At 45.3% G+C, this 24,571-nt stretch overlaps 1 protein-coding gene across 4 annotated transcripts in view; it reads right to left on the reverse strand.

Moving 5' to 3' along the window:
• Positions 1–24,571, reverse strand: part of LSAMP (limbic system associated membrane protein) — a 1,331,794-nt gene that overhangs the window by 22,478 nt on the left and 1,284,745 nt on the right. For 3 of the 4 annotated variants that reach the window (XR_012642183.1, XM_074974247.1, XM_074974235.1), the window contains 3 exons: positions 17,163–17,283; positions 15,703–15,851; positions 9,634–9,669 (listed from right to left, as the gene is read on the reverse strand). Coding sequence is in view for 3 of the 4 variants with exons in the window: in XM_074974247.1 (XP_074830348.1) it covers positions 9,634–9,669; positions 15,703–15,851; positions 17,163–17,283 (306 nt within the window). In the remaining variant the exon portion in view is untranslated. The remainder of the gene's footprint in view (positions 1–9,633; positions 9,670–15,702; positions 15,852–17,162; positions 17,284–24,571) is intronic. The other variant, XM_074974253.1, reaches the window with a different exon arrangement.

The raw sequence follows: 24,571 nt of genomic DNA on the forward strand, positions 1-24,571 counted from the left end.
AGAAGAGGACAAGAGGTTGGCACAGAGAGATGTAGAGAAGGAAAAAAGGAGAGCGGGACAGAGGTTAATAGAACAGGACAGAAGGATAGTAGGGAGGGGACAGAAAGGGGCAGGGAGCTAGACTGACAGAAAACTGTTCTGTTTTTCCCTTTGGTGAAGGCTTCTTTTGTTCCTTTCTCTTCCCCGGGCTGTGGTCTGGCCACTTGACATGCCACAGCCGCTGTTCTGCGAACAGGCCTTTGTTAGCGTCTCTGAGAGCATGTGTGTAGAGCAATGTGCATGTTGTAGATGGCATATGAGCTGGTTAGTGTCGATACAAGTGTGTGTATGATGTGCCTGCACTTGCGGGAGTAGGTGTGCATCTGCTTTTGGTGTTGTGTGATCAGGGTTGTGTGTAAAGTGTGTGTGTGTGTGTGTGTGTGTATGGATCCTGGAATGTCTCCATTATGTTCACAGCTGTCTGTGTACTTCAGGGGCCTGACTCTCAGTTGCACTAAGGCCCCTTTACTTTGCTCTTGTTGGCAGAAATGGCCTTCTGAGAATGCCCTCTGACGTAGCCCTGACACAGGGATTCAGCCCTGAGGCTGCTCTAACTTACACCAAGGGCCAGGTAAGGCCCTGCACAGTCCCAGGATGGGGTTGGGGCTAGATTCTGTGCTATGCCTCTCGGGAACCGCAGCCCAGAAGATGCAGCCCAGAAGGAGGGGGGCAAAGGTGGCTTTAAGCCACCTCTGCATCTCCTGGATTCTGGATCTGGCTTGGGGCTAGAATGGCCCCCAACATATATTAGAGTGGCTTTGGGGGCTGCTCTAACTTATGGTAGCCTCACTGTGACTGCCATTGGGTTGTTCAGAAGCACTTTACTTCCTGCCCCCAGCATGTCCCCATGCCATGGACTGCAAGAGGGGCAGAGCAGCGCTGGGTATGTCAGACCTACCCTACTCCTGGGGAAGCCTCCCCCTAGCCACTGTGGCCCCTTTATGGCCCCTGAATGTTACTGAAGCAGAATCTGGCCTGGGGCTTGAAACTCCCTTTGTCCACTCCACCTCCATCTCCACCCCAGAAGCAGGAATGGAGTAACTGAGAATGAGGCCCTAGACATAGGTGGGGGTGTGTGTGAGAGAGAGAGAGAGAGAGAATAGCTAACACTATAGATGTCATGTGAGTTGTGTGAACACAACCCTGTGCTTTTTCATGTTTGAGTTGGCGTGGGTGTGAGTGAATTATAACTCTCATGCAAGTCAGTTTGTATGTCTCCCTGTGTGAGTAGATATGTGTGTCCTATAGCTGTTGGGTATGTGTGTGTGTAAATACGGATGTGAGAGTGGCTCTGTGTGCACTCTAAAACTCAAATGCTGGCCTCCTCTAAAGCCCCTTATTGGTATTCCAGCAGTGCAAAGTGATCTTAAAACTGCCCGAAACAGCCCTTGTGTAGGGGAATGCTTGAGTGGATCTGAGCGAGCTATGGTGGCTTTCTGCTAGCCTAGCCCAGCCCCCCGCTGGCTGGAGCAGGTTGTGCACTTGTGATCCCTGACGGGGCACAGCCCCTATAGAGCTGTTATAACCTATTACAACTTAGAGCAACCCTGAGGCTACTCTGAGTTTCACCGGGTCGGGGCGGGGGAGGGGGCACTGAACTGGCTCTTAGCTGGTGTCAGGTTTGGGGCAGCGTGGAAAGATGGCACACAATCCCTTCTGGTTGCCCTTTAGGTGGTCCTAAGCACCTGAGGATCAAGCCCTAGGTGGTGTGTGCATTGAATAAGCCTACATGTGTATCTCCATGTGAGCAAGTAGGTGTGTCCACGGTAGGTGTTGGGAAAGTTGGTTTGTGTGTGTGTGTGTTTGTGTGTGTCAAGTCCCACAACAGCTACTATAGACGATGCCTGGCTGGGACTGAACAAAGCTGCACTGGCTATGTGGCATCCTCTTTAATGCAGGAACCACTTGCACTGATTCTCCCCCTGCTCCCTGCTCCTGCCGCCACCCTGACATAGCCGTTCCCAGACGTGCGAAGGGCACGCTAAGCCCCATTTCCCCTTATTCTCCTTCCAAACACACCCTCCCTCTTTTGTTAGGTCCTTCGATGAGCACACCACTTCCTGTGTGTGCGCCAGGAGGACTCTGCTTTTCCATGAGTCTGATTTGTTTGCAGAAAGGGTTTTTTTTTCCTGGTTGTTTTTGTTTTCTGAGAGAGCGCTGAGACAGCTGTATTAATCACGCAAGCCCAGCCATGTGTAATGTGCTTTATCAACCACAGAGCAAGCACTGAATGGCAACCAGTTCGCGAATGGGCCCAGCGCAGTGCCTGAGCCTAGAAGATAAACCCGACGCTTCCCAAACTGACTTACCATTCTGGGTTAGTGAATGGAGAGGCTGTTCGCTTGGGACAATAACCAGACGGGAGGCCAATTTGCTAGGCAAATTCCTTAGTGGTTTTCAAAGTGGAAATGGGGAAGGAGGGTGAGGATGTGGGGGGGGGGGCAGCTCCTATTCAAGGATTAAAAAGAGAAGTAATGTCTGTTCTCTCCCCACCCCATTTTAATTTCAGTGCAGCTTTTCACAACAGGTTCCGCTACTTGGAAGGCAACTGAAAAAGGAGCGGGAGAGAGAGAGAGGGAGGGAGCAGGGTCTTTATGTGTATTTGTTATAAACTTGATATAAGATTTATATCCTCACCCCAAAAACTCCACCCCCCCCCAAGTAAAGAGCTTAGGGTAATGGTTTAAGAGACAATATTGTTATTCCCTGAACGGTCACATGGAGGCATCAGGAGCTGGTTTGAAGCCATGCCAAGTGGTGCGTTTCACAGCTGGATCTGTAGTTCTGCCAAGTTCTGGATTGTTTGGATCTGGAGGGGTATGTTCTGCCTGAGTGCTGGTCTAAACTGAACCCATCCACAGTACAGCTCAAACTCTGCTAACAGCGACCACACCTGGCAATTTATTACCCGGATTGATTAGCCTAGGGTGGGGTGGTTTCTAATCCATTCAGTGAAGATGGGGATTTTTCCAATATTCTGACCCAGAACCCCCTCTAGAGCACTAAGGCATGAACACCGTTTTGCAGCTATGCTCTGTGTGCAGCAAACAGTGCTACGACCAGGTTAAGCTGTAGCTGTTGCTAAAAAGGGCGTCAAGTGTGTTTACCACTCTATAGTGAGGGCAAAGGTTGAATTGAAGAGCATTTCCCTCGGCTTTCCAGTCCTAGTTCTCAACCTCCTCCTCCCTCTCACTCAGCTCACTGGACTCTCCGCAGCACTGCAGCTGGAGAGGGTTATGCAAATGTGTGCAATCCAGGGCTCATTTTGGAATAAATCAATCAAAATTAAAATTAATGAACAAAAAGTACAGAAACAGAGCAAGCAATAAAACGATTTCTCTCTCTTTTGCGGGGGGGGGGGAGCAGGGGGAGGAAACAGAGGGTTTTGGGGCAGTCTTGACAAATGTTAGCCCAAGCTAATGTTAGTTGTTATAATAATAATAATACTAAGACTTGGAGTTGCTCTAGCTCCTGATCCAAGGCGCTGTTTCTCGACCTGAATTAATTCTCTCAACTCCCTCTGAGGTCAGCATTATTATCCCCCTTTTACACATCGGGAAAGTGAGGATGAGACAAGACATGCAACTTGCCCAAGGTCACATGAATCATAGATTCACAGGTGTTAAGGCCAGATGGGACCATTGTGATCATCTAGTCTGACCTCCTGCATAATGCTGGCCACAGGACTTCCCCGAATTAATTCCTATTCAGAATAGAATAGATCTTTTAGAACAACTTCCAATCTTCAGTAAACATTGCCAGGGATGCAGAATGCCCTACATCCTTTCGTCAGTTGTTCCAGTGGTTAAGTACCCTCACTGTTAAAAACTTGTATCTTATTCCCAGTTTGAATTTGTCTAGCTTCAACTTTCACAATGATGAGTCTGTCTATGGTAGACCAGGAACAGAATCCAGCTGTCCCAAAGTCCTGGCTTGTGCTTTAGGCACCTCTGCTCCTTTCTGCTTCATTGGCCAGATTTTCAAAAGAGCTCAGCATCCCACATGATCATGCCCTTTGGTGCCGAAGGGTATGTCTTCACCACAGGTGACTGGCACGTGGGTCTGAGCACCTGAGCTAGCCTAGCCCAGTTTGAGCATCCATACTGCAAAGCCATACTTAAGCCACAACCATGTTGCTGCACCTTACACTGGTGTTGTACTCACCAAATTGGAACAGAGCTTGTTTGAAAATCTGGCTCAATAATGTCAGCTGGAAGCCTTTTGCTTTCCTGAGCCCTACTTTCTGCTTAGGGTGGCAGGTTTTAAACAAGTGAGCTTCTGCTGAGCTGCAGATAACTGAAACCAACCAGCAATCCAATTATGTGACAGAGGTGCACCCTGGTCATACACAAATATACCATGACATAGTGATGAGCCTAGCCTGAATTGTGGACCCAAACACCCTGTGACCTTTGGGAAAGTTCTGATCCAGAGATGGATCAAAATGCTGCACCTCATGCTTGTCATGTCTTTTAATTATTTCTGTTTCCTGGCTGCTTCGGTGTCAGGAACAGGGATCAAAACAAGCATTTGGGCCTGTTTATGCTACAAGTTCTCAGCCAGGCTAAAGAATTAACATGTTTTAAAAGCAGCGTATGCGATTTGGGATTTCACTGGTCCTTCCTTTGAGCCCTGCTAGGGAAGTGAGTTCAAATCCTAAAGAATGGTTGGGGATGGGGAGGGACCTTGATCATGGTTTAGACTGGTTTCATGATGGGAACCAAATAATGAGCATAAAGATCGAATTCAGACCTGGTGTAAGCAGAATTTGGCCCTAGAAACACTGTGGCGCCTACCAAGCAATTCCTCTTCTTGGGCATGAACAGCAGGTATGGCAGTGCCTGACCCACTTGCTAGCAACCAAGGACTTATCAAAGGATTTTTTATGGTCTGATTGGGACTGGCTTGATCAAGGGAAAGCAGTTCTGACTGCTCAGCAGGCCAGCCCTGTACCACGTTGGCTCCTCGGAGTTTGTGCTGCTCAAAAGGTCCTATTTCCCCATGATTTTTTTCCTGTAGAGACATCCTGTTTAAAACCAACCAGACCACCCAGTTTTTGCCAAATGCAGAGTCACTCTCCACGAGAAAAGTGTTCACTCACTGGAATTGCTTTGGTGCTAAGGTCCATGTGTTGGAGGGAGTGTGCTGGGAGAGAACAAGTGATCACATTAACAGGAGAGGTCTCTGTGCTTCCCAGAGGGGAGCCAGTCCCTGGGTAGGAGGGAGAAGAATGGGAGGCCGTTAAAGGGAAAGCTGCTCTTTGGGTCTCTTAGGAAGCTCCAACCTCTGGTCATTAGACACAAATGAACAGCTCTCTTCTCCCTCCCTTCCTCCCACCCCAATCAAGGCATTAGTAACAATACAAGCTACAAGCACTACAGCTAAAAGGAGACTAGCTACAATCTACAGTCCATCCAGGGTCATTCTCCAATCTGCGTCTGTTTGGTGGAAAGATAGGCCTGCCCCCGACCAGTCACCTCACCACTATCTTTATCCTGTTGATGAGCAATGGGACTGGATTTGGTTTGATGTGGCCCGACTGAGTGGCTTCTGCACTTGATTCCTTCTGGTGTTAAAATACACAGCCCAGGATAGCGCCACTCACTGCCCTGACACTTGGCAAGCTCTGGCAGAGATCCCAGGACAGGCACTGTGAAGGAGGTGGGGCTGATCTGTAATCTAGGTGACCTAGTTGGTGGGATAGTTTTTAAAACATTATGGCTCTGTTGGGTTACGGGAATGTTTACTATTTTCATGTGTTGGTTCAGTTTAATAGCAGGACTGTTAGGAAAGTAGCAGGAAGGTAACACAATGACTCCAAGATAAGGAACCTCCCAGTAAACAAGGAGGGCTCAGAAGGGACAATGCTTGAGCTGTTATCTGGGAAAATGCAACTTATGGGCTCCAGTCAAAGTTACAAGACTGCTTTTGCCACAGCTGGCTGCCAAAGGACCAAAGGAACGCTAAAGAGTTTAAAAGTCCAGGGACGAGGTAGCTGTCCAAGAGCTGCTCATGGAGAACAGATTGAAGCTGAGACAGATGCTGCTGGAGGGCCTGAAGAAGCAAAACGTACCTGGCCCACTACTATAGGGTGGTGGGGTTTAGGAGTAAGACTGTTAAGATTGGTTTGACAAAGCTGTCTGGTCACCTGTATGAATCGCAGGTCACGAGCTCCCAAAGGGAAGAACTGCAGGTGCCATATCCACTGGGGCCTGCTAAGTAATCACGGCTGGTACACAGGGTACTACAGCCCAAGGCCCAATCTAAGAATGGGAGACTCATGGGAATCCCCCCCCTGAAAGAGGTGAACACATAAGGCCCTGGGCAGGGGCGGGGGAGGTGCAGTCAGAGAGATCAGAAAAGGTGCAGCCAGACCTGTGACTATGGCAGGCAGCACAGAAAAAAACAACTTTAAGGCTTAACAGAGATCCCATCCCACTAGCCTTATCCTCGGAAGGAGAGGGGCCTCCTTGAAAACTTTCTTCCACAAAAGAACTCTGAGCTCTTTTGAAAATCTGGCCCTACTGATGATGCAGTGATGCAACAGCCAGACGCTGTGACATCACAGCATAAATAGAGCAATGTTACAACACGATGATGTGACATTAGCCCAGATGAGATTTCAGGCACTTTGAATGCCTTGCCTCAACAATCAGAATGGCTAGAAATTTTACCAGGGAATTTGGTACCGTAGTGGTGGTCACAGGCCCCATTTTCAACAGCTGAAATAAGCACGAGTTGGGTTTCACTAATGCTCTAGGAAAGTCTTCCCCATCAAATTCAAGTCCCGTGTATTGTTAAATAGCTCCCTTTGAAATCTCTGACCTCTTTTAAACAGCAGCTAGCAGATAATAACAATACTTAGAATGTACACAGCCCTTTCCATCTCAATGCACCTCACTAATTAATTCACTAATTAATTAATCGTCAGAAACCCCAGGAGGTAGGAAAGTGTCATCTATATTGTATAGATAGGGAAACTGGGGTACAAAGAGGGGACGTGACGTGCCTTAGGTCACAGAGGAGGCTGATGGCAAAGAGAACGGAACCCAAAAACCCATATAGTGATGGAGTCCGCGTCATGCAAGGAAACTTTTTTGCCTGGTGTTTCTTTAAAGGTGAACTGCAAAGGACAAGTGAAGATTGAGATAAGCACCAATGCCTGAGCTGGATGCCCACATTAAAGAAGCAGCTGGGAGCTTTCAGCAAAAGAAATGAGGTGCAGAGTATCAAAATTATATTTTCCTTCTGTGAAATCCTCTTAGCACTTCCTGGTTCACTGAAGATATCGCAGAATACAACAAATTCCTAAAGACTCACTGAAACTGTGATGTCACAGTGTGATGTCCACTGAGACATTATTACTAAAACAAGAAGCAGCAAGAAAATATCAAAGGCAGTGGGGAAGAATTTTCATAGGTTGATTAAAACTGTGCTGGATGGCGCAGGCACTGTGGCTAGAACTTAGAAGGGGCATTTGGCATAGAAATCTGGGCTTAGCTCAGCTGGAATTTTTAGCATTTGCCTTAATGGGCCACTAATGCACAACAGGAGACAATGCAGTTGGGAAAAAAAATAGCAAAACCTTTGTCTGCCTGTGGAATTAAAAAAAGGACAAAAATGTCTTCTCAATTTGTAGAAAAATATTTGCCATTAAAAACCCCACATCTTAAAAAATTAAAAGAACCAAAAACTTAAACCCTAAACAGCCATTGTGACTTTAATTTCATATCTGAGCCCATGTTTCATTTACAGTGTGTTTGATAATTGCATTTAATTGGATTTATTTTTCCACGCTAGATTCCCAACGGCCTGCTTTACTCCTTTTCCCAGCTTCTTGAATGTTATTTGCGAATCACTCCCTGGGATTTAATTTGAATGTTGGCTTGATTTCAATTTTTCTTTTTTTTGGGTACTTTTCCTTAATTGTATTTGCAGATTTGCCTTTAAATATAATAAGTGTAGCCCTATCCTGGCCCTGAAGAAGTTGTCTGCAGCAGAGCTTGATTTGAAACTGCGGGGTGGTTAAGTGAAGCTGGTGTAAAACTCCCACCATCCATTGCTCACTTCCTCTAAGGCTTCTCAGTGTTCGCTGTGCCCGGCCAATGGGGGCTGTGGGAAGCGGCGCGGGCCGAGGGACGTACTGGCCGCCACTTCCCGTAGCCCCCATTGGCCGGGCACAGCGAACCGCAGCCAGTGGGAGCCTCGATCGGCCAAACCTGTGGATGTGGCAGGTAAACAAACTGTCCCGGGCCACCAGGGTCTTTCCCTGAACAAGCTGAGTCCCAAGTTTGGGAAATACTGCTCTAAGGAAATGCTGGTGTTCTGCTTGGCACACTGAATTGCTTTCCAAAAGAAAATGGACTCTTAATAATCCTTTGCATTTGACCTCAAAGTGCTCCAGCAACATTAACTAGTTCGTCCTCATGCCAGCCCTGAGAATTAAGTAAGTATCAATATCTCCATCATGCAGCTGGGGAAACTGAGGTATGGTGGGGCATAGGCAGTGATTAATTTGTAATGAAAGAGGTGCCAGGGCTCAAGCAATTTTTTTACATTCATAACTGATGCAGCAGGCCCAGAGGTGCTGGGGCTATGAACTGCCAAGCCTAGAGGTGCCAGGGATCAGCCCAGCCAAGTCCTGGCACAAATTAAGCACTTTAGGCCAGAGTTTTCAAAGTGACTAGTGATTTTGGGTGCCTCCATTTTTGGGTGCCCAACTTGAAACACCTTGTAAGGGCCTGATTTCAGAAAGGACTGAGCACCCATCCTCTGAAAATCAGGCCCCTCTCAACTGGAACATCTAATAACGGAGACATGGCCATACTGATTTGACCAAAACGAGTGTGTGGCAGATCTGGGAATAATATCCAGGTCTCCTGATTCCATGCCTTGTGTTCACACTCACTCCTTGTGAACTGGGTCAAATCAGAGGTGCCTCATGTCTGCTTTAATGTCTACACTATGCTTCTTTTCACAGTTAGTGCCCCAACTGTCCTGCCATGTGAACAGCGAAGACATTTTCACTGGGAGTGATGAATCACAAAAAGTGAGGTGGTTCATTAGGAATCAGCACTCAAAAGTTTGGATGCTTCTCTGGACGTTCCATACCCTGAGATGGAAATCTGAGAGTAGCAGTTTTATGTTTTTTCCCCTCTTACAGGATTTCAGAATCCTTCTGCTTCTGGTCAGACTGGGAGGACCAAGAAATGAGCCTCTTTTTGAGTTACTGTGGCACATATCCTTCTGGTTGGAAAATATACAATAATTAGAAATGGGCCTGAGGACAAAGTGAACACTGGGAACATTTGGATCTGGATCCAAACACAACAGCTCAGGCTAGTCTCTACAAAAAGTGGGAAGAAAAGAAGTTAAGCAAAGTCACTTGAACCTCAGGTTTGGATTCAATTTGAGATTTTGGCAACAATTTTTTTGGGGGAGAGAGGGGGAAGGGGGCAACTGGGATGCAAAGCAAAAGGGGACATCCTTATTTTCCTGTCATTCTGCTCTGCCCACCCTTGGCTTTTAGTATTTGTTGAGATGATGGAGAATGACCCGGCTAGAGAAGTACTTTGACATAAAGCATATACTGACCTGGAAAAGGGTTGGGGAGTGTGGGTAAAACTCGCTCTAAGGGGGGAAAAAGAACAATAAGCAACATGCAGGAGAAAAGGAAATGCCACTTTCCACACCCAGCAAGCAGCAGTTACAAACCTGACAGCTCCCCCATCCTGCAATTGGACTGACTAAGAAGGTTTCACATACAGAGCATTATGCTACCAACACATCACAGTACATGTTTCCATGGATTCAGATTGGGAGTTGAGGAGAAACCAACTCAATGGCACACAGAACTGAACAATCAAGGTCTATACAGCAGGAGGAATAAAAGAGCTGCCATGACGCTATTTGTAGTGGAAGGGTCACATGGCCTCTTCCTGTTTCCAAATGCCACTGAGTCATCAGACCATGGGCCACCTTAGCGGCATCTCCTGCTTGGACCTAGCCTTTGGCAGAGAAGTGAATTGTGCAGGTAGGCTTGCCAGGTCATCTACGTGGATTTATTGCCTCCACAGAACCTATCTTAACGGACACACCCACAGGGATCTGAGCGCATGATCATTCACCATGCTGCAACCTAATTGGTGACACATTCCTTAAGTGCCCTCACCTCCCCATGGCGCAATATTTGGGGAAAAGTTTTCACAGTCCCATCAACATCTCCTCGTTTATACAGCCTGCTGGGTTGGGGGATCTGGTTATAGATTTTGAAGATTCATCTTTGGTACACTGTTACGTCATGATACTGCTGCTGCTGGCACCATACTTTGCATTTCGATAGCACTTTCCCTTCCAGGATCTCAAAGCACTTAAGACAGACTTTAAAGAATTAAGACTCACATACCCATTCTGAGGTGGCAGATTATCCCCACTTTACAGATTGTGCCCAGATGCATTGAGAGGGGAACTGGTTTATCTATGGTCACACAGGCATAGCCAGGAACAGAACTGGACCCATGCCGGACACATGTTCTGACCAGTAGACCATTCTCCCTCCATTATACGGAGTGGAGTTTGTCCCAGCCAATTCAGATTGCTTGATGGTATGTGTCACCCAAATGGTGAATATGGGGACTGAACCAGCTAGAGGAGTTCCCAGTCTCCCCTGATGCCAGGCATGTGGCTGGGGGCATATGAATGTGTGAATATACCGTAGATCCTGATAGAGCAGAGAAGCAGCGACTCTGCTCGATGAACTAATAGACACTGTCTCTGTTTGACTGAACCTGTGGGAGCTGCACTAAGATCATCGCTGATGCAACTGTATTTGGCAGGTTATACAGGTAGTCAACCATTATTCACTTCTAAGCTGAACTTCAGCTATTGAGAGACACGTGCTCTTTCTAAAACACCCGTGCTCATATAAACTGGGCTCTGAATAGCTGAAGGTTCTCCAAGCCAATCAGGATGTAGCAGGTCAATTACGTCCTGGTGAAAATGACAGATCTCTTGCATTAACAGGCCCAGCAGAAGTGTCTGAATCCACAGCAGGAATTGGGGAGATTGTCTCTTGTTTGGAAAATACACAGGTAGGCTGGGTCTCTGTTATGTAGCAACAGGGGATTCTTGTTCTGTGAAAACAGGCTATTGTGCTGACATGATTTCCGTATTATTTAGTTAGTTAAATCATAACTCAGACCTGTTTCCTTCCTGTCCTGTAGATGGCGAGAGGCTGCATATTGCAAGCAGTTAGAATGCATAGTTAGAATAGCCTCATTCTCACACTATTTTCTATTAAATGACTAGACCTCCATTCCCCTTGCCTGCTGAGCAACAGCCTTTCTACTCCACCAAAGGTGTAATAGCTGCTTCTCAGCCCCACCCCACCCCATCACCACCATAAGAACTCTACCTCAGCTCATTATTCTCCCTGTTATTGCAGCTCTAGAGACAATGCAGGGTTTTCAGGGAGGTTGTTGGGTGAAGTGCCTGGTATGAACTGTGCTATTCAGTCACAAGGACACATCCCAAACTCCATCTGCTAGAAGAGCGCAACTGATTATCCAAAACTAATGTGTGCATGAAATAAAGTGTGGGCTAGCAGGTGAGGTAAGATATGCACGTCTCTGTGTGTGTGTGTGTGTGTGTGTGTGTGTGTGTGTGTGAACCTGTGTATGTTCATGCATAAAACCTGCACTCTCACTGGGGCACTGATAGATAATGACATTTTGGAAACATGCTCTGATTCTTCTAAGAAACGTGCTCATTGTTGGAAATCTGTTTGTCTGATTAACATGATAACCTATACCTGATATCTCTTGGGGAATCTGTGGTGGGGACCTGCCTTCTGCTGCTTCTAATTGAAACAGGCCTTGCCAGCTGCCTCTCCTTCTCCAGAGCTACTCATTCAAGGGTGCAAACTGGAGAGGGGACAGGACCACTGGGGTGACTGTCCCACTGTAAATCAGACCATACAACCAGCAGGAGCGCAAGGTGCTGCCAGTGCCTGTGGATTCCTGCTTTATCCCCATCAGTGGGCTAGACCCTAAGAAGGTGCAGATTATGATTTGCACCAGTTGAGGGTCTAGTCCAGGGTCTGAGGGGACAACTTCCATTTTGTTTCCATAATGCCTTGGAATGTCTTTGAGAGAATATTGTGCATGCATATGTATGTGTGCAAACCTGTGTGTATGAGTGTGCTTGTTTACATTGGGTGGGTATACTTGTATGTTTATGTGTGTCTACATACCTTTATATGTGTTCAGATGTGGATACATATCTTGTGTATGTATGCCTGTGCGTGTGTGTAGCATGGACTCAGCTATAATTATGGTCTTGCTCAGACACTTCCCAAAAGCACTCTGTTAATTCAGGAGAATGAAAGGAAAATAAGATCTTTCCTTCACACTGTATATAGGAAAAATGTTCCTAACACTTTTGACACTGATTCTCCATCACCATATTCTGTGATGATACCACTTGTACCTCTCTGATCATTTTCACAGAAATCCTTTCTATCCCAGACACACAGGGACAGGATGTGTTTTGTTCTTTTCTTGGAGTTCATCACACTCTTTGCTGTAAACAGTCTCCTTTTGCTCCCCCTTGGCTCTGTTTCATTTCTTGGGATAAATCCTTCTGTCTCTGTAAGACTCCAGGAGTAAGGTGCATAAATCTCTCTGTCTAGAGCAGACAATGATGCTTCCAGGTCCCTTGCACCACGTCACTCTCTATCTATTAATCTCTCTCCTTTTTTTAATGTAGCGTCTCTCATTACAGTATCTACGTCTAAGGAATTCAGCTCTCTCTGACTTTTTTATGGTACCTGGTATTTCCTCGAACATCCCTCTCACGAGGCTGTATTGTCAAATAATTTTGTGGGTCCCTTTTACCCCCTCAGCCATAGGCAAAGTTACACGTATCTTACCACTACCCTACTGCGCTATTTCTGTCTCACCAGCTGTCATTTTTCAACCACTACGGAACCTTCAGGCAGCAACATTCTATCTGCCTCTCAAAAGGGACGTTGTTCTAGAGTGAGTTTGTTCTCTGTTAAAAATATATAAAATCTTTTTCTGCTATTTCAATCTGTCTGATTCCAGAGAAGAAATCACTCAAAAGCTGTACCTTGAAAACCTTACAGTTGTTCGTGCTTGGGCATGGGGCTGAGAGTGTTCAGTGGCTGCTATTCCAGTTGCTCTGTAAAGGATTTTTTTTAAAAAGTGGGCTTGTGTTCTTTGCTTCCTTATGATGGGCGCTTAATTATTAATTATTATTACTTTTTACTTCCCCAGCCCTCTTAACTTTAGAAATATCAAGAATGGCAATTCTGATCTCCTCTTGCTTTGATTCTCATCGCTCCCACCTTAACTGAAAGCAGGGGAGAGGTTTGTAGAAGTGTTAACAAATAATTTTCACCAAGACTCCTTCTATTAGTCACTGAAGTTATATAGATGTTTACTAAACAAACACACAGACAACAACAAACAGTTACAAGGAGTCTAACAAAAATCTCTTCCCCTCTCAGTTACTCAGCTTTCACTCTCGGCTCTCGTATTGTCTTCATTTCACAATTTCTCCAGTCCTAGCCTAGACAGGACCTGAATTTCTAATGTAAAAAACCCAGCAAAATAAAACAGTAAGCAAACCTCAAGAAGTTTTAAACAATGCAGGCCCTCTTTATAAATCATAAAAAAAAGCAAAAGATGGCGTAAACTCAATGTATATCCTCTCTGCAGGTTATCTTTAATGGTTTCCCTGATATGGTAGATGAATTCACAAACAAGCTTATTCAGGGAATGTAGCTATCTGCTTGGGCTCTGAGAACCCGGACTTCTGGGATCTATTCCCAGCTCTGCCTGTGACTATGTGACCTTTGGTAAGCTCTTTGTCCCTCAGTTTTCCCTCAGGTGCTAATACTGCTCATCTATCTCCCAGCAGCTTGTGAGGTTAAAATATTCACTGTCTGCTAATGCTTTGAGATCCTCAGAAGCAAGATGTGATAAGCATGCAAAGTGTTTCTATTTTTCTATATGAGTTCTGATCTTAGATTTTGTTTCAATTAAGCATTACAGTTCATCTGCAGAAGGGCAGCCATGAGAGAGGGGAAAAATTTATTTTGTCAAATTTAGAATGTAGCCGCAAATCATGGGTCCTACTTTTGGCATTTTTAGTAGTAATAGTACTGAGAACAAAACTTGTAGCATTTGAGGTTCATGTTCCAGACTACAGCCCTGAGATTTTTATTTGAATTCCCTGATGGTCCCCCAAGAGTAGGGCAAAAAAGACTTTCAGAGTAGAAAGTTACCTTGTTTGTGAGCCACAAGTTTCCATTTAGTCAAAGACATGTTAATCTCTTATTACTATTGGAACCAGTGGCTTACAGGAAGTGTTCCATGGAATGCACCTTATTTTGCAAAATTTAAAATTAAAAGATAAAAAATCCAGAGGTCTGGTGAGTGCAAATATGCCAGCGGGTTCTCCCATCCCTGCTACATCAATTTTTTTTCATTTAAAAAACTATTTCCCTTATCTTTTGATCAGTCTGGCTCCAGAAAGCATAAACAAACCTATCACTCAAAGTGAGGCTCCCTTATAGACTTTACCTCCCACCCTGCCTAGAGAGGTCACAGCTCTATATACTCTAATACAATCCTATATTTTCAGAGAAAGGAAGGGCTCATTTATTTCCAAGTCTGTGGCTCTCACTGGATCATTCTGTTACATCCTATTTGTTGTGATAACAATATCTGTGTGAAGATGGGCTCAAGGTGCAGTATTTGTATCAAGAACTAGATTTCAAATACTCCAAAGTTTGGATGGGATCCGGAGTTGAATTCAGATCCAGGCTTGATCTATTATAGACCAGGTGGGGACCAGCTGTAAAGTTTGGATTCTATAAGCCCTCAGGGGCTTGTGGGGTTTGGGTCTGAGCCCCTCTTCAGTTCTGGGACCCAAGCTTGTAACTGTTGAGGTCTATGGCAATACCTTCATTGACTTCAAAGACAACAGGATCAAAACCTGGGAGTTTGATTTCATATTTACTTTAACCGGCTCTATATTTCCCTATATTCTAATCACCCCACTATCAGTGGGGGACCTTCATTTCCCCACCCATGGTTCTTACAAAATGTAGCACATCTCTTTAAATAATCCTGGTCTCTGTTTCTCATATAGTCACTCTTGGCTATCTTGCATCACTTCCTTCTATTTTCAGACCCATTTCTCTTTTCTCTGGCTCTCCCCTTCCCAGGCTCACTGGCTACTTCTTTCCATCTCTTTCAATGTTTGACATTTTTCAGCCTCCATGGAACTTTCAGGCCCCAATATTCCATCACTCTCTTAAAGGGGCTGTCACTCTGTTCCCTGCTTAAAATATATATTCTTGTTTTACCAGACTGCAGCGAAGAAAGTTACTCAAAGGACCAAGGGGCTTGAATATAACCCTTTACTCACGTGTGCTTGTGTTCGGCTGTGACTACAAACATGGAAGTATCCATTACCTAATGGCTGCTTGGATTGCTGTTGGAGTTTGGCAGGCTAATGTTTTCCAAGTACCTGAATTTAGAGCCCCTCTTCTAAAGCACGCTTACTGTAGTGTAAAGGTACAGGCTGACCTTTGTAAGAGCCGCCTCGAGTCCCCCACCCCACTTCCATACTTACTGTAAAGGTATAGGCTGGCATTTGTGACTCCCAGCTTGTTGGCAGCCACACAGGTGTAGTTGCCATAGTGTTCTTCAGTGACATTGGCCACCATCAGGAGGGACTGGCTCCCCATGCTCTTGATCTCCAGGCCATTGGCACTGTTTATCCTGAGAAGCAAAGAGAAGAGATGTGCAATGCACTAACAACAAGTAGCTCAGTTCCCATCAGATGGAAGGAGTGATGGCAAGAGCAGGGGAGAAAGAAAGGAGAAAGACAAACTGTAGATAGGTAGGTAGGTAGATACGGGTGGTGAAAGGCAGCAAGATAAGAGAGAGGGGAAAGAAGAAATGGGTTGGAGGAGTGGACGGTGAGAGCATGAAAGAAAGAATGAAAGTAGTGGAGGAAGGGAGAGGGGGAAATTGACAGAAAGAAAAGAGAGGATGATTAAAACGATGGTGAAGGTAGAATGACAGCAGTGGAGAAGGAAAGGAGGGGAAAAAGGATGAGTGAAAAGAAGAGATGCTACACCCAGCTGACATCCTTGGATGCAATCACTGCATATATTATTTGCTTTCCTGTGATAAAGGGGAGGGGCGCCACCAACGATCAAAGCCAATTTCAAGCAGGAGTTTATTGGACTGAGATAAAAGATTTTTCTTAGAACGTTAGCTGGCGTGTTCTAATGAACATGTTCTAAAATGCCAGTGTAGACAAGGCAAGCTGTACTTCAGCATCTGCTAAGTGGTTGAGTTGAAACCCAGCATAGTAAAACTCCCTTTTTAACAAGTGCTCAGGTGTAAAGGGTGAGCCCAAGGCAGAGGGAATATTTAGGTGTCATTCCCCTGGCTGTTATTTATTTTCCCTTTCCCATGCCAACAGACAGCTGCCTGCAGTGGCTCAGGGCCAGGAAAGCTGGATCCAACCAATGGACCAAATTCGGTGATGAATCCTGGTCACATGCCACCAGAGGCACGTTGCACATGAGCTATGGAGGAGGTCATACTGGTGCAGAGAATGTTACATATAAACAACCTCTTCCCTCAGAGTTCAGGGAACCAAGGTCTAATGACCTTTGTTGGGATTTGGCCACAGCACCAGGACTAATACCATCTACTCTTGAGCAAAGGTCATGAGATCTTTAATGCACATAGATGGTCAGTAGATTATCAGAAAGATGGCACCAGTGGTGCCTTAATCCCACACCAGCATGCTGGTGCAGCATTGACGCAAAGGCAAAAGCATCATCTACTGAATCACCCACAGCACTTATTTCAGCCTACACAGTTTACAAGCAGGGTTTTACTCACATCCTGACCAGGCCTGCCCTGCCTACCTTGTCTGAAGGAATGAGATCAGACATGATTTTAAGCTTATATAGCTTGTGGAGGATTTTCTGTGTGGCATTAAGGGGCTTAGTGGGGAATCTACTAAGCATTTGAAGGTGGTAGAATAAGGAAGAAGATAGACAATATGTTTACCTGGTGTCATCTCTGTACCACTCAAAATCAGGCGTGGGCACTGCTGATGCCTCACACTTGAGTAAGGCTTGCCGTCCCGTAGCAGCTTCATTGCTCTTAGATTCGGTGATAGTGGGAGGGTCTGCAGAAAAGAAACACATGTTCATTTCCCAATCTTTCGGGGGCAGAGAAGCAATGAATTTATTTTGGGGTTGGCTGGGCAAACAGAGGCCTTTGGGTGGGTGGAGACCCGCTGATACCAGTTACGTCAAAACAGATGCACAATCGCTTTGCTGACATTTTCATGCAGGGATTTAAGGATATTATAATATGTCTGGTAATGCAATACATATTAATAAGTATTTGCAAATGGGAACTTGCTATGAAGGGCTGTGGGGTTCACTTAAATAATTTAACTGGTGAGAAAAAGGACCCTACAAGGGAGATTTTTTTAAAATATCCTGCTTGGATTTTTCTGCTCCAGCAGTATATCTCTCTGCCATGTGCAGTGAGACAAACCATTTCCACTCCACTGGACCCAGCGCTTGAGATGAGTCATGAAATGAACAAATATTTTTCTATGGCCCTGAAAGCTGTACTGCTAGGCTAGCTGAGGCTCTAAATGTTCCATACTCCTGTTCTCTGCCGAAGAGCCAAATCGCTCACTTTCAGCATTCTTCATATTAGCCATGCTCTATGGCTCTTTAAGAAAAACATTCCAGGCAGGTTGACAGCCCATTCCTTTGGCTCTAATCTTGATTTGCCACGTTTCCAACTAAGGAATAACGAGCCAACCAATCCTGATCACTGAACAAAGAGCAGGCCCCTCACTAAGACATACTCATGAGAAAAGTTGCGGGGACCTAAGTGTGTCCTGAATAGGTCCCTATATTATTCTTATATTATACTTCACAAGCAATTTCCCTGTATGTGTTAAATGCATTGGGAGGGGAATCACATGATTGGATTCTGTTCTGGGGTCTGCTCCCAGCTATTTCCTTCCCTATGCCTCAGTTTCAATATCTGTAAAATGGAGATAATTATAATGACCCACCTCAGAGGGGGTATCATTATGTGAGGCATAATTCATTAACATTTATGAAGTGCTTTGAGATCCGCAGATGGAAGGGGTTAGTGAAGGGCAACATAAAGGATTACTGTACTTCACTGAACACGTGTCCACCTGTAAAAGCACTTAGGTATTGCACAAAAAATAACGTAATGGCTCAGCGGCTAACAGGCAGCACCAGAACTCTCCTATACCATTATTGGCACATCCTGGGGTCAATGGGCAAAGAGAAAAGACGAGCAGTTAATTTAGAAAACAGCCACAAGAGAGGTATAATAGGGCACCATTATAGTGAGTTCTGTAATGTGCTGGCTTCCTGGGTATCCAGGAGTGAGCAATGCTGTCCTCTGGTGGCTGGGTCCACAAAGAGGCTGCAGTATCTACTGCTAGTACCAGCCCTCTTTTAGCTTCCATGAAAGAGGGCAGTGCTTTTGGAGTTGAGGGACAAGGATGCTAATCCTGGCTCCCTAGGTGTGTGTGTAATTTATAGACTAAATTATGGCTATCTGTGCTCCACAGCACATGGATTTGTCACAGTTCTCCAGCCAGTCCTATGCTAAGAAAGCCTTGCTTCCTCCAGCCTGATGCAGATTGAACTCTGGGACGGAAAGTACAGACAACGCAGCAGATCTCAGTTGCTCTCGTGGAATCCGGGACAGAAGGCCACCCTGCCAGTACTTCAGACTTAGATCATTAGGTATTATTACTGCAAATAGCACTTGCCTAAAATAGCAACTTTCCAAGAAATATAACCCCCAAGGATCAAATTCTCATCAGCCTGCACTGCAGCTCTCTCCCCAGGATTGGAGGCAGCTCCTAAATATTGCACTCATACCATGCAACTCACACTACTATCAATAGCAAGTCTTTCTGTCTTCTAAGAAGTCCAGCACTGTTGTGTTTAATCATGATATTGTGTGTGCAGAATAAATAGTGGACCCATAGTGTGGATTGGGGAAGAGAATTTTGTCCTGAATCATATTGACTAGGAATTGCCAATTGGTTCAGGTAAATGATGGGCCTGAGTGGCAAAAGTAGGATCCATATCTAACCTTCCCGTAAGTTTGAGGGTGTTTGCACCCTGGGTTTTGGTTTGGTCCCTTTATACAGGTGGGGCCAGCTGAGCCAGATCCAGATTCAAAGTTTGGAGGCAGTCAGATCCAGAGATTTTGATTCAGGCCCATCCCTAAATAAAATAAGAACCGACCTGACACATCAACCAAAATGGGAGATAAACAAGAGCATTTTTTGAGGTTCAAAGAATGTTTTTCCTTTTGGTTATGGTTTGAATTGCCCTTGCTCCCTGCACTTTCAGGCTCTGTAGGGCACAGCAGAGTCAGCATCCTGTGAGGAGGATTCTTCCCATGGCATTTCCAACCGCAGATGAAATGGAAATCTCTACAAGAAAAATCTCTTCTTGGGAGGTTTCTGGCCTGACCTGAAGACCCAAGACTTGTGGATAAGCATCTATGCTTTTGGATAATTATCCAAATAACTCCTGGGGGCTTTTGGAGGTTTGGCCATCACTTAAGAGCAGGCTCTCATAAGAGTCCTCTCTCTAAAACTGACAGCTCTCTTGATGTTGTGGGGGCTGCTTGTGCTTATGGTAATGTTATGAAGCCTGTGAAGAATCTGCAACCCCTGATCTCTCACACAAGAGAAGCGTAAATGTTTTCTGCACACATGGAGAGCGAGTCTTTAGGTAGTAATCTCATTATGATTGATGCTATTTAATAGAAAAGGGCACTTCATTTTAGAAACCAGAGGTGGGGATGGCAAGCCAGGACAATAAGAGAAGATAAGATGCATAATGTCACACACAGATATGGGCATAATGTTGCATGCAGATATGGGCACTCAGAGAAAATGATTATAAAATATCACATATGCTTATGGTATATGTGATATATATGCCTTCCCAATGCTTTATCCCCTGACTCTCTCCCTTCTTGCCTCCCCCAGTCCCATCCTGTTCAGGCCACGCATTTAGTCCTATCCTACTACTGTGTGTTTATGCAGACTGTGGTGGATCAGAAAGGGTGCTTCCTGGATATAAACTCAGGCTGGCTTGGGAAAGTTCATTTTGCAGATAATTAAGGAATTCAAGCCTGTATAGGAAGGGATTCTATTCTCGCCACTTAGCAGGGATGTCAGTATTATTTTTGCGTCAGCTGTGATACTTAGGGACCCTTGGCTGAGGAAGCCATACTCTGATTATGAGGTTGACACATGGCGATTTAACTATTTGGCCCAGTCATGCCAGAAATGTAGCTCCTTGGGGCAGGGGCTGTCATTTTGTTCTGTTTCTACAGTGCTAATCACAAAGGGCCCTTAGTCCATGACTGCGGCTCCAAGGTACTACTATAATAATAATAATAATAACAACAACAGAATGATGTGCGGGGGTGCTTTGTTTGGCCTGGTCTACACTACAAAGTTAGGCTGAGGTAAACTGCCTTGCATCAACCTAGCTGTGCATGTTTCTACATTCAAATTTGTCTCCAGCCAAGGTAGGCGCCTTGTTACGGTGATGCAGTGACACCACCTTTCCATAAGGTGCTGAGCCATTGTTGACCTACTGTGGTCATCACAATGCTACTGTAGACACTGCACGACCTATGTGGACTGTACCAGTCATCCAGCAACTGTCCCACAATGCCCGACACTGACTGCTCTGGTCTCAGTTGTGAACTCCATGGGTCACAGAGACTGGGAGAAACCCCTCCCTCTAAAAACCCTGCGCATTTTTGAAATGCCCTTTCCTTATTGCCCAGCGTAGTGAGCACACCGAACAGCTTTCCCTTGTTGTGTGCAACCACCCAACTGACCACCTTGATTTTCAGCAAGTCTTGGAGCACTGGAGAAGTTCCAGAAGCCTGTCTGAAAGCTAATGTTATGCAGTTTTTAAAAAGGTAAACTGGATGACCTGAGTAATTATAGGCTTGTCAGCCTCACATTGATTCCAGGCAAGATAATGGAGCGATTGATATGGGACTCGATTAATAAAGAACTTAAAGGAGGGCAATGTAATTAATGCAAATCAACATGGGTTTATGGAAAATAAATCCTGTCAAACTAACTTGATTTTTTTTTTTGGCTGATATTACAAGTTTGGTTGATAAAGGTAAGTGTTGACATAATATACATAGACTTCAGTAACACATTTTACTTTCTATCACACAACATTTTGATTACAAAATTAGAATATAATATTAACATGGCACACATTAAGTTGATTAAAAACTGGCTAACTGATAGGTCTCAAAATGTAACAGTAAATAGGGAATGGGTCTGTTTTGAGTGGGGTCCTGCAGGGATAAGTTCTTAGCCCTAGACTATTTAACATTTTTACCAAAGACCTGGAAAGAAACAAAATCATCACCAATAAAGTTTGCAGTTGACACAAAAATTTGGGGAATGCTAAATAACAAAGAGAACATGTTACTGATTCAGAGTGATCTGGATTGCATGCAAATGTATGCATGCAATATGTGCTTTAATATGGCTAAATGTAAATGTATATATCTAGGAACAAAGAATGTAGGTCATACATATAGGATGGGGGACTCTGTCTTGGGAGGCCATGAGTCTGAAAAAGTTTGAGGGTTGTGGTCAATAATCAGCTGAATAAGAGCTCCCAGTATGATGCTGTGACCACAAGAGCTTATGCAATCCTTGGATGCATAAACAGGGGAGTCTTGAGTAGGAACAGAGGTTATTTTACCTCTGCATTTGGCATTGGAGCAGTTTATTTATATACACAGGGATGTCCCTTGAATCCTCCTGAGAGGTCTTGATGAAACTTCCATGGAGGTACTCCACAATCTTCTCCTGAAGTTTTCTGGGGATGGCAGCCTTATTTCTTCCACCATGTTAGGATACTTCCCCATGCCAGTCCACAATGACTTTGGCAGGCAGCATTGCAGTAAACAGGCTAGTGGCACATGGGCTCGGGTGGCATCAGGATGCCAGCAGCAGCTCTGTGTGCTCTCTGTGCCTTCGTTACCCACAAGAATAACATATGAGCTAAAATCACCACTGCCTGTGGAAAATAGGGTGAGTGCTCCGTGGCACTGCCCTGCACTCAGACTCATGGAAATAGGGGTCAAAATTGTATTGTTTCATGCAACCAAACCATTCCCTCCTCATTCCACCGTGCCATGGGCCATACTCACCATGGCTGGGGCTGAAGAGTTGTGCTTTAAGATTGAAGTATCAATAAACATGTTTTGTTTAAAACTTTAGGGGAGCAAGGGAAGGGAGTTCTGAAACTTAACTTTCATTTTCCGATGTGACTACACTGACAATGGCACCTCTATGTATTTTATCTGAAGTTGTTGCCAATGCAGCCTTGAGCGGTCCCCCCCAACCTCCATGCCCACGGAATGCCAGACCATGATAAGGTGGAGAGAAAAGAGGACTTGGGATGACAGCTTCAGGGAGATCCTTCAAGCCAGTGCTACATCAGACAGAGGGCCTGGAGGATGAATATTGCAGACAGTATGGAGAGGGAAAGAGTGGACAGGAGAAAGACCCAGGAATCGGAGAGGGAGATGCACCAGGACATAATGAGGCTTCTCCAGCAGCAAACACAGATGCTGCACTCTCCAGTTACCTACAGGTTCAACAATCATGGGCTGGTCTCCCTTTGAAGTCAATGAGGAACTCCATTTTAGTGTCTCATTACACCCTCCCCCCCACCAACATAGAATCATAGAATATCAGGGTTGGAAGGGACCTCAGGAGGTCATCTAGTCCAACCCCCTGCTCAAAGCAGGACCGATCCCCAATTAAATCATCCCAGCCAGGGCTTTGTCAAGCCTGACCTTAAAAACTTCTAAGAAGGAGATTCCACCACCTCCCGAGGTAACGCATTCCAGTGTTTCACCACCCTCCTAGTGAAAAAGTTTTTCCTAATATCCAACCTAAATCTCCCCCACTGCAACTTGAGACCATTACTCCTTGTCCTGTCATCCGCTACCACTGAGAATAGTCTAGATCCATCCTCTTTGGAACCACCTTTCAGGTAGTTGAAAGCAGCTATCAAATCTCCCCTCATTCTTCTCTTCTGTAGACTAAACAATCCCAGTTCCCTCAGCCTCTCCTCGTAAGTCATGTGTTCCAGTCCCCTAATCATTTTTGTTGCCCTCCGCTGGACTGTCTCCAATTTTTCCACATCCTTCTTGTCGTGTGGGGCCCAAAACTGGACACAGTACTCCAGATGAGGCCTCGCCAATGTCGAATAGAGGGGAACGATCACGTCCCTCGATCTGCTGGCAATGCCCCTACTTATACATCCCAAAATGCCATTGGCCTTCTTGGCTACAAGTGCACACTGTTGACGCATATCCAGGTTCTCGTCCACTGTAACCCTTAGGGCCTTTTCTGCAGAACTGCTGCCTAGCCATTTGGTCCCTAGTCTGTAGCGGTGCGTTGGATTCTTCCGTCCTAAGTGCAGGACTCTGCATTTGTCCTTGTTGAACCTCATCAGATTTCTTTTGGCCCAATCCTCCAATTGGTCTAGGGCCATCTGTATCCTATCCCTACCCTCCAGCGTATCTACCACTCCTCCCAGTTTAGTGTCGTCTGCAAACTTGCTGAGGGTGCAATCCACACCATCCTCCAGATCATTTATGAAGATATTGAACAAAACCGGCCCCAGGACCGACCCTTGGGGCACTCCGCTTGATACTGGCTGCCAACTAGACATGGAGCCATTGATCACTACCCGTTGATCCCGACAATCTAGCCAATTTTCTACCGACCTTATAGTGCATTCATCCAGCCCATACTTCTTTAACTTGCTGACAAGAATAGTGTGGGAGACAGTGTCAAAAGCTTTGCTAAAGTCAAGGAACAACACGTCCACTGCTTTCCCCTCATCCACAGAACCAGTTATCTCGTCATAGAAGGCAATTAGATTAGTCAGGCATGACTTGCCCTTGGTGAATCCATGCTGACTGTTCCTGATCACTTTCCTCTCCTCTAAGTGCTTCAGAATTGATTCCTTGAGGACCTGCTCCATGATTTTTCCGGGGACTGAGGTGAGGCTGACTGGCCTGTAGTTCCTACATTCCACATGGCATCAGGAGCCACATCCCTACCCCTAACACTTCACTCTGGGGGACAGTTAGCACAACCACAGCTTCTTATAGACTGATCTGTGAGAGCCATGGCTGGTGTATGTTTGGCAGAAGTGGACTGAAACGGATATGAACCTTCTTTCCCCTTGTTATGTTCTGTTCTGTTAATTTATTTCAGAAGTTTTTATCGAATGTCTTTTTAACCGCACATTGCTTTTTTGCACTGGTTCTGGTATGCAATAAAAATCAATTTTTTGGTAAATAATTATCTGTAATAC

Source organism: Natator depressus, chromosome 1 (assembly GCF_965152275.1).
Source record: "Natator depressus isolate rNatDep1 chromosome 1, rNatDep2.hap1, whole genome shotgun sequence".
Taxonomy (NCBI): domain Eukaryota; kingdom Metazoa; phylum Chordata; order Testudines; family Cheloniidae; genus Natator; species Natator depressus.